This window comes from Humulus lupulus, chromosome 9, assembly GCF_963169125.1.
Source record: "Humulus lupulus chromosome 9, drHumLupu1.1, whole genome shotgun sequence".
NCBI lineage: Eukaryota > Viridiplantae > Streptophyta > Magnoliopsida > Rosales > Cannabaceae > Humulus > Humulus lupulus.
This window is the reverse complement of record NC_084801.1, coordinates 100,349,618-100,360,347: the sequence shown is the minus strand read 5'-3', so window position 1 is coordinate 100,360,347 and position 10,730 is coordinate 100,349,618. Positions and strand designations below refer to the sequence as shown.

Below are 10,730 nucleotides of genomic sequence, written 5' to 3'. Positions count from 1 at the left end.
AACCAATAATCAATTCGGTTTGGTCGGTTTAACCGACCAAACCGCAGTCCAAAACGGTCAGTTTTTTTTTAAACTGGTTTGGTTCGGTCGGTTTTTGGATTGCACCAATCCGAACCGAAAACCGAATTCTGGATTTTTTGTTGTGAAAAAACCGCCCAAACCGACTAATGCTCACCCCTACTTACCACATCTGAAATAGTGGTGTTGAAACTAAGCAAGTTGTAGTTACAATATTCCACAAGACAAACTGGAAGTAGTGAAGAATGAAAAAAATAAAATTAAGTACTTTGATCTCCTCCATTAGCCAAATCCCAAAAAAATTGAATATTATATATAAAAAAATACACAACAAACAAAAACATCACTTTTGCTTTAAAATGAAGTAATAAAGAAATAATAATATAAAATAACTCATTTCCAGCAATAAAAAAATACATATAAAATTTTTATTATTAAGAAAATTCCATGATGTGTTTCTCTCTCTTATAACAAGTCTTCATCGTAGAAGAACAGAGCAAGTAGTTAGTTCCAATGACTCCGTCCAAGTCTACTCCCTCACTTTCTCTCTTTCTCTCTTTCTCTCTCACACACACATCTGTCGTTTCCTTTACGTCACAGTTAGACAGAGAAAGTTAAACCCCTCTGTAAGACACAGAACAATGCTCTTTCTCATCTTCCAAAGCAATCTCTCTCTCTCTCTCTCCTCTCCACCGGTTGACCATTGCAAAGTCTATTCAGGGACACGTTTCCGGAGTGGAAAGAAAGCATCGGATATAGAGAGAAAGAAAATCCCATTGCCCAAAAAGAAGAGAAAAGCAGATTAGCTAGTTTTGAGAGACCATGAAAGAAGCTTATTGCATGGCTTCTTTCAGAAACCTCGTGCCTCTTTCCCTGGTTTTACTACTGGCTGTCGTTTCAGAAAACTATGTTCATGGCAGGTTTGTGGTGGAGACAGAGAATATCAAAGTCTTGTCTCCGTTGACTATGCGTTCTAAACACGATGGAGCAATTGGAAACTTTGGAGTTCCAGACTATGGTGGTTATATAGTTGGTTCTGTTGTTTATCCCTCTAAAGGGTCTTTTGGGTGTGAACCCTTTGAGGGTGATAAGCCCTTCAAGTCTCATTCTCCACGCCCTTCTTTTGTTCTTCTTGATCGTGGAGGTAACTTCATATATATATATATATATATTATATATAATATGTATATTTATATGTGTGTTTTATTATTATTTTAAAATTGATTGATGGTTCATGTACTGACATCTTGCTTTGTCAATGGTATACTGTGTTAGGAAAATGATTCAATCAAAACATTATTTTCTTTTGGGTAGCGGGTAACTATTGTTTGCTTATTTGTAAAGATTTTGTTTCAATTACGATGAGAAACAGTTAATTGGTGTTTTTTCCAAACTTGCAACTTTTCTTTCCTTTTTTAGATTTGTGACCCATGATATGTATTGTATTCCATAGAGTTGTTAAATCATGTCCAAATAATTCGAAATCAGGAAGGTCTACTTCTTTCTTTTATTGGTTTTTGGCTTTATTCTTGTAATTTCTGTTCGTTTAGTACAAAACAGGTAATATGTGGTATTTTGGCTTTGTAATGTATCTGGGACACTAATAACTCTTCCATGTGTTTGAAATGGCAGAAAATCGAAAGGACAAAAAAGGCTAGAAGTTATTTTATTTAAAACACAACACACATTTCTAGTTATAAATATTTTGTTGGACTATGATGTGGATGGTAGAATTCTTATTTGGGTTAAGTAACTGCTGTTCAATGATAATTAACTGGAACTTGAATGTTGTCTTTAAATGAGTTAATGATGTCAACAGTTAGTGTAGGAAGAAAACTGAGTGTATAGGCGAAGATCAAAGCTATATAAAACTTAGTTCTAAGCTTATAATATCTTAAAGATTCAGTTCAAACAGAATAAACAATTTATCAATGTTAAGTACAGAAACGTGTATTAAACAAATATGAAAATAAGGAAGAAGAACACCAGAAATTTTATTTTGGTTCAGCTAACAAATAGTTAGCCTACATCCAGCTTTCCCCAAGGGTTTTATTGATCTTTGGCAAATGTTACACCTCTGTTACAACAGCTCCAAATTGGTCCGATAAACACCAATCCTTTAAACAAGAAAGCCAGTAGATTACTAAGCTAATCTCTCTCAAAAACTCTCTGATTATCCACTCAAGAATGAACTCCTCACTATACAAAGATTTCCTCACACACTCATACAAGAATTCACTCAACTCTCCTAGGAATTCTCTGAGCCGAAACCTTCTGTATTAGAACTTCTTGATGAACCTCTTCAATTTGAAAACCAGAGCACTCTTCTCAGCTTTCTCTCCTCTGACTTAGAATTATGAGCTTCTCCTATATATATACACATTGGTCTTCAAGAACTTGGACACTTCAGCAAGTTCTGTTTAAAAAGAACAAGAAACCAATACAACTAAAGTATAACCGAACTATAGTTAATTAGTTATGTCATGATTACTATTTTTACCACAGTTAGAGATTTTTTCTGATTTTCTTTTGGTGGCAATGTTAGGTTGCTACTTTGCTTTAAAGGTATGGAATGCTCAACAGGCAGGAGCTGCAGCAGTGTTAGTGGCTGATGATAGGGAAGAGCCTCTAATAACTATGGATTCACCCGAGGAGAGCACCGATGCCGATGGGTATATAGAGAAGATCAACATTCCATCAGCTCTGATAGAGAAATCGTTTGGGGATAGCCTGAAGGAGGGTTTGAAAAATAAGGAAGATGTTGTGGTGAAATTGGATTGGAGAGAGTCAGTGCCCCACCCTGATGAGAGAGTTGAGTATGAGTTTTGGACAAACAGCAATGATGAGTGTGGTGCTCGTTGTGATGAACAGATGGATTTTGTGAAGAATTTTAAGGGTCATGCTCAAATTCTCGAGAGGGAAGGTTACACACTCTTTACACCGCATTACATAACTTGGTTCTGCCCTCAGGCTTTCATTCTTAGCAGTCAATGCAAATCTCAGTGCATAAACCGTGGAAGATATTGTGCACCAGACCCAGAGAAGGATTTTGAAGAGGGATATCAAGGAAAGGATGTGGTGATTGAAAACTTAAGGCAACTTTGTGTGCATAGAGTTGCCAATGAAAGCAAGCGATCTTGGGTTTGGTGGGATTTCGTTACCGACTTTCATATCAGGTGCTCCATGAAACAGAAAAGATATAGTAAAGAATGTGCTGAGGATGTAATGAAAACTCTTGGTAAATGTCAATGTCCAAGGTTGCTGTCTATCTTGTCTTTTTTACTTGTATATAACTTGTAATTGGTCTAATGTTATTAATGCAGATTTACCCATTGAGAAGATCAAGAAATGTATGGGTGATCCTGAAGCTGATGTTGAAAATGATGTGCTTAAAACTGAGCAAGTAGTCCAGGTCATATCTCAATGCCTATTTTAATCCATAACCATAGCCTGTCAGCATGATTCTATTTTAAATGTAAATACTTTTCAAAAGCAGAGATGTGCCGATAGAATTTCCCTTGGTTAATTAATTTAATTGAATTAAATCATCAAATACTTCTCATCTCACTCTTGATTATGCAATGCTTATTATATTCAGGTTGGGCGAGGATCTCGTGGTGATGTCACCATCTTGCCAACAATGGTTATAAACAATATTCAATATCGTGGTATGCTACCAGTAACTGTGTTTCATACTGTGTATTGTTCATTAGTTGATCTTCATCACCATAACCTATGATCCAAATTTTAACGTTTACAAGCTTGTTAAATTTCATGTATGAATACCTGCCACTTTAAGCATAGTGCTTGTAAATTTCAATGCCCTGTTGACTGACCCTCATGCCGTGTCATCCTCTCTTGTTAGCTTTATTCATATTTTTTCATCTTCACTTCCTTATCTCTGTTTGGATAATTAATTTTCATCTCATAAATTTTGTTGCTGCATTTTGGTCTTTAGCTATATACCATCTCTTTGTGTATGAATTTCTCACTTAACAAAATTATCCAGTTTGTATTCTTTGTTTTAATCAATACCGCATTTAACTGTCGCTAATACATATTTTCTGTCAAATTATAATATAATATCTGATGATTCTGAAGTTCTTCTTTTGCTTCCTTTGAAGGAAAATTGGAGAGGACATCTATTCTGAAGGCTATATGTGCCGGATTTAAGGAGGGAACCGAGCCTCCAGTCTGTTTGAATGGAGGTTAATATAATTTTTGGCATGTAATTTTTTTGTATTGTCCTTTTTACGTTTGGAAAATGTACTGATTCTTTTTCCCTTGTTCATTTCCTTTAATCTATTGAACCAGATCTTGAGACAAATGAGTGTCTTACCAGGAATGGTGGCTGTTGGCATAACAAGCACTCTAATATAACTGCGTGCAAGGTATACATAAAGATTTGCAAATTATTGTTAGCATTAAGTTTAAGCTGCATCTTTAATTATTCATTTGCCTTTTCTTTTTCATCATTTTTTGGTTTGGAATTTGTTCAGGATACTTTTCGGGGAAGAGTTTGTGAGTGCCCTGTTGTTAATGGTGTGCAGTATAAAGGTGACGGTTATACATCTTGCCATGGTATGTCATTCATCACTGTATCAAAATGTGGTGATTTTAGATAAGAGTTGAACTTACATATGATGAAAATTATTGATATAAGATGAAGGGGGAATATTGAAGAGAATAAGACAGCATAAAATAATAGATAGAAATAGAAAAATCCGTAGAGAAGAACAAGAGAATATTATAATTTAGAGAGATGCGAACAGAGTTAGAAATCTCAATGATTTATATTTTCATTACCAAGCTAACTAAAATAGCTTAGTCAACTTTTAGACAAGAAAATAACGAAATCTATAACTAAAATACATCACAAAATTACATGAAACTTAATAATAATAATCTTAAATGTTCAAATTGACATATCAACTCCTAACCATCTAAGCAATCATTCTTCTATTCTAGCCAGGTTTTGATCAAAGTTACCATTTTCTTTTCTGCTTTTGAGCGAAGATGAAAGATAAATCTAATTCCTGAAAAAAAAAACGTACAATGAAACTTAATGCTGGTATTCAAGATTAGAAATATAAATAAAAAAAATTCAAAAGAAGCTTAGGAAAGAACAAAAGAAGAAAATGAAACCCACTTCAGTAGAATTCATTTGGCTTCATCTCAAATACTGTGAAGTACTTTTGGAATTATGTTGCTTAGGTTATAGTTGGACTACTAATTGTTCTCCTTAATCTTTTATGGTCAGTAAAGAAAAGAAAAAAAAAACACTGAAAACAAGGAATTTGATGATTGTCCTTGCCCGAGTTGTAAAGTGTCATTTTTTGAATGCAATACTTGTGTAATGTATTATATTATATTGTATTAATTTTGCATGTGCTTCATATTGTTTCTTTGATGACAGCTTTTGGCCCTGCAAGATGCACAGTGGACAATGGAGGGTGCTGGTCAGAGAATAGTCATGGATTAACTTTCTCAGCTTGCTCAGTTCAGTGAATTTTTTCCTTTTCCAACTTTTACGTGTTTCTTATGCTTCATGATCCATTCCTCTACCTACTTGTACCTTTATAAGATACTCATAGGATCTTTCGCTTTTAGGACTCTGAGTTGTCTGGCTGCCAGTGCCCACATGGCTTCCGAGGGGATGGCCATAAATGCGAAGGTGACTGTGTTTTCAGTATAATTATTACTAAAAGGTTTTGTTGTCGTGTGAACTTAATATAAGTATCCTTGAAGGTTTTACAAATATATTTGTATGTTTGCTTGTACATCAGATATTGATGAATGCAAGGAACGTAGTGCTTGTCAGTGTAGTGGTTGTGGCTGTAAGAACACTTGGGGCGGGTATGAGTGCAGGTGTAAAGGAGACCTTCTGTATTTGAAGGAGCAAGATGCTTGTATTGGTAAGATAGGACATATCATCAAAGAGTTTATTGTCTTATTTATAATAAATTTATGACCATATATATTACTTCTGAGTTCTGACCCACATAACGTTACTTCTGTTTTGTGAATTGTTTTATCTGAGTATTAATTTCATGTTCTGTTTGAATAAGTGACCTGAAATTCCTATGCCTAAAAATATATGTTGCACTTCTTTCTTTAAATTGAAAATTTCATTCTAGATAGCTCATAGAAGTAAGGTGGGAAGAGTGCAACTAACTCTTATTTCACGACTTTTTATCATTATCAATGGATTGATTTTCTTGCTATGGATTCATAACATGTTATTCTATCTATTTGACTTGTTTAAATTCTATTATGAACAAGTCATCCATAGAAAAACTTGATGATAATGGACTCTGAACTTTGTATCTCCAATGACATCACAGTCGTATAACATTATGTAGTAGCCTGCGCTGATCTTTCTAGGAGAAGTTCCTTATTTGTGTTTGTTCAAATACTCTACACAGAACGACATGGATCACGATTTGCATGGTTTATCACTTTTGTTGTTCTTGTGTCGGTGGTTGGAGTTGGTCTCGCTGGTTATATATTTTACAAATACAGGCTTCGGGTATGTCTAAATACACCTAGGTTAATTTTCTATGGCAATTAGCATTTGGGCAGTTATTGACTCTTTTAACTTTGTTTGCAGTCATACATGGACTCGGAGATCATGGCTATCATGTCACAATACATGCCATTGGACAATCAGCATAGTAGTCGTGTTCAATCCATGGAGGCAGAGCCATTACAACATGGATCGGTTTGAAAGCAGAGGTAAAACTAATAAATCTCTACAAAGGAACATCCATAATGGTAGATAAGAATACGGATGTGCATATATGGTGGTTGTGGATATTTGAAAATTTACAAACACTTGATAGCTACTGTGAAACAAAGGGATATAGCTCTGGTTCTTCATTTGCAGAACCAATATAGAAATGTTCTTTTTTTTTCTCTTCCACTTGCTGTTTGTAGATATAATATTCAGACATGTAAAGGATGGTTTGAGGGACAAACTAGGACTTTTGTATGTACCATTACAGAGCAAAAATATAACATTGCAAGGGGTTGAGGAATTATTATGGTATCTGATTGCCTTGACAACTACTATATTGAAAAGGGTTTATATTACCCGAGGTCTCCGATCTTTATATGTATCACATAGATCCTTTATGTTTACATAGATCTTTTATGTTGGAAAAAGTTTACAGGATATACAATGGAAAGTGATTTATGACTCAGTTAATTACAACAAAAAAAAAATTGTGTTATAAATTGTTTTGTGTTGGGTTATAAATAGTATATTTTGTTATGCACTTTATAAATTATTTTCCAACAGAATGGACAGTTTAGTTTAGTGGGCTAAGTGATACTTTTTAGAAAAGTTTTGGACCTTTACTGATATGAATCCTATTGAAAAAGATGCTTTAATTCCCAGCATTTATTAAATGGTTCTTTACAATAGTATACCTAAAACAAGTTTTATTTACAAAATTATTTCACTTCTTTTATTTACAAAAACTCTATTATTCATACTTGATTTTGAAGGAAAAAAAATATGAAACTACTTTATTTGGAAGGAAAAAAAATATAAAAGTCATGTGCAAATCTCACAGAAAGTGGGATTTTTGCCAAACCAACTCGAAAAAAGGGAAAGCCTGGTTGCAGCTTTTTTTCCGGTTTTTTTTTTAAAAGTTGTTTTTTGTTGTTGTTTAAGATAGTGATGAGTTACCTTTTTAAAAAATAACTTTATTTTTAAGTTATAATTATCAAATATACATGTTGATTACCTTAACAACCTTTAATGGCTCATTTTTGTGTTATAATATGGTATTTTATTATGTAAGATATTTTTTTGTTATCAACTTTTTTTTAGAGACTAATGAGTTATTATATGGTATAACAAGTTACTTTTAAGCTTAACATAAACAATTTATTTTTTGGGCACTTTACAAAAATATTGGAAAACACAAGTTACTTTCTACATTTAGGGCATTAAACTTAAGCCACAAAATATGGTAACTCTAGTAAAAAAAATTAAATATTATAAACAAAAATACACTCTTATTTTTTTCGCTCTCACGCGTATCTTTCACTCATTCTCTTTATTTTCTCTCACAATAATGGCAGCCAACCATTTTCTGTCGTACCTCCAGTCACTGCCGACGCAATCTTCGGTTTGTCTTCTTCTTCTTTACGTTCTTCTTCATGTTCTTTTCTTTCTTCTTCGTCTTTTTTGTTATTTCAGATCTGATTTTTTTTTTAAGATGTGGTTTTTTTTTCTTTTCAAATCTGTATAAGTAACCGATTACTGTCACGATCTGGTTTTGTTTTCATATCTGAGTTTTTTGTGGACCTTCATTCTCATTCTTCTTCTTCTTCTAGTTTTAATGTTATTCTTTTTTCTATTTGTTGTTCTTTTTTTTCACATTTGATTTTGTACTTCATATTTGATTTTTTTTTCCAGCCCTAATTATAACCGGTTACCATCACGATTTGTTCAGATCTATTTTTTTAGACCTTTTTAAATAAACATGTACTATAGCGACTAATTCTTTTTATTCATATCTGATTTGTTTTAGACCTAGCTGTAACTAGTTACGATAACGATCAGTTTATATATGATTTTGTTTTCACGCTTGACTAAGTAACTAGGTGCCATAGTGACTGGTTTTCTTTTAGATCTGGTTTTTTTTTTCAAACCTAACTAAAACCAATTATGATTATGATTAGTTTAGATTTTTTGTTTGGATCCTATTTTTTTTCCAGGTCTGGCTAAGTCACCGTTTACCATGGCAATTGGTTCCTTTTTTTAGATCTTTTTTTTTCTAGACCTAGTTGTAATCAGTTACCTTCACGATCAACTTAGTTTATTTTTTTAATATCAGTTTTTTTTTTTTTCCAAATCTCACTAAGTAATCAGTTACAATTCAGTTGGTATTTTGATAATGGTGCATCACTAAAAAAGTCAAATTATTTTTATAGTTATAACCAGTTACGACCACACCACTTAAAAAGATAAAATTTATTTTGACAGTAGTAACTGGTTACCTCACATCACTAAAAAACAAATTGACGGTGGCATACAATTACTAACACATTAAAAAAAATCAAAATTGTTTTGAAATTGGTAATCGGTTACTGCGGAGAGAATGTTGAAGAAGATAAATGAAAGAAAAAGAAATAGGAATAAAAAGAATGGTGAAGAAGGTCTCAGTTTTTTTTTCCAAAAAATAATGCAAAAAAACATTTTATAAAATATGAATGATAAAAATTATTAAAAATAAATTAAAATTATAAAAATAACCTCAAAACATATTAAAATTAGCCACTAAAATTGTATAAAAATAAAATAAGGTATACAAATATATAAAAAAAAAATTCCCATAAAAATATAAACAAAAAAAATATACCACAAGAAACTTAAGGAAAAAAAACTGCCAAATTTTTCAAAGTTAAAAAACAATGTCATAATTGGTGTAATTTACCTCTTATTGTTTCCCCTTAATTATTAGTACTTTTTGAATTTTTCCTCCTGAATTATTTTTCTTTGTAAAAGTTTCTCGTGAACTATACCCAATGTTGGAAATAACTCAGTTTGTCCCAAAATAAAAAGACGTAAATGTGATGTGGCAACAATATATTGTAAAAATTCTTCTTGAATTGTAATACAATTTGCAAAATTTCCCCCCAATTATAATACTATTTGTAAAAATCCGCCCAGATTATAATATTACTTATAAAAATCTCCCAAATCATATTTGTACAAAAAAAAAAATCAATTAATTTAAGAGTAAGTCAAATATATTTTTTATATAATAAAAATTAAAATTAGTTTAATGTGATTACTAATAAAATATCTAAATTAGAAAGAAAAAAAATATTGGAGTCGATACACCATTTCTTCTTGGTTTGGAGGATTTTTATGAATTATAATATAACTTGGGATAATGGGGGATTATTACAAATAATATTATAATTAAGGGGGAGTTTTACACAAAAAAAAATATAATTTGAGGGGTATTTTTACATTAGTAATGATATGTGCATTTAAAATATGCACCTAAAAGTTACACACAGTGACATGTCAATTTTTGTGAACCAATCACATTTATCTAAATTGAGACTCGCTGTTTTAAATAGCAATGTCACGTAACTGTGTATAATATTTTGGTACATATTTGAAGTGGTCATAGCAATACCCTTTTTACACATATCCATTTATTTATTTTTTGACGAAATGTGATAAAAGAAGCTATTTCCAACATTTGGCATTGTTAAAAGGGAACTTTAGGGAAAAAAAAATAGTTTAGGGGGCAAAAGTCAAAATTAATCTTAAATTAATTGATTATTTTATTTTGTTTTTGTGCAAATATGATTTGGGGGATTTTTATAAGTAATATTATAATCTGGGGGGATTTTTACAAATAGTATTATAATTGGGGGAAATAAGTTATTTATCCAAAAGCTAATATACTCGGCAACTTTAAAAAGAAGAAAAGACAAAAACAACATTTGGCATGGCAGATCTAAAGTGGTAGCTTACTATAATAAAGCTTATTGTACACTTTTTAGTCACCTATGTGTAAATTATAGTGGTTTTTTTAATTAACCAAGCATAAAAGAAACTTAGGAGTTATCTTTGAATTATAACTAATAATATACATTTTGGTGAGTTTTAAAATTAATTTTTGTTTAACCAAATTAAAAAGTTAATTTTCAAGCATAACACAAAAACAAGTCATTCCAAT

General features: G+C 31.8%; 1 protein-coding gene across 2 annotated transcripts; it reads left to right on the top strand.

Moving 5' to 3' along the window:
- Nucleotides 1-502: 502 nt before the first annotated feature.
- Nucleotides 503-7,136, top strand: LOC133802349 (vacuolar-sorting receptor 7). Of its 2 annotated transcripts, XM_062240648.1 has the most exons (12): nt 510-1,162; nt 2,564-3,256; nt 3,342-3,430; nt 3,617-3,686; nt 4,143-4,226; nt 4,333-4,409; nt 4,518-4,599; nt 5,435-5,517; nt 5,629-5,692; nt 5,805-5,933; nt 6,444-6,547; nt 6,629-7,136. In XM_062240648.1, exons 1-12 carry the CDS (start codon nt 841-843, stop codon nt 6,743-6,745), a joined length of 1,914 nt encoding a protein of 637 aa, XP_062096632.1. In that variant the 5' UTR covers nt 510-840; the 3' UTR covers nt 6,746-7,136. The 2 variants fall into 2 exon arrangements, with proteins under 2 accessions (XP_062096633.1, XP_062096632.1); XM_062240649.1 differs by lacking the exon at nt 6,444-6,547 and having other exon boundaries at nt 503-1,162.
- Nucleotides 7,137-10,730: the final 3,594 nt, after the last annotated feature.

Excerpts from the sequence above, each read along its gene's own strand:
- LOC133802349 (XM_062240648.1), top strand. The coding sequence starts at position 841 with ATGAAAGAAGCTTATTGCATGGCTTCTTTCAGAAACCTCGTGCCTCTT. Across the intron at positions 3,431-3,616 it reads AAACTGAGCAAGTAGTCCAG|GTTGGGCGAGGATCTCGTGG; the intron begins GTCATATCTCAA and ends TATTATATTCAG. Across the intron at positions 5,518-5,628 it reads TAACTTTCTCAGCTTGCTCA|GACTCTGAGTTGTCTGGCTG; the intron begins GTTCAGTGAATT and ends TTTCGCTTTTAG.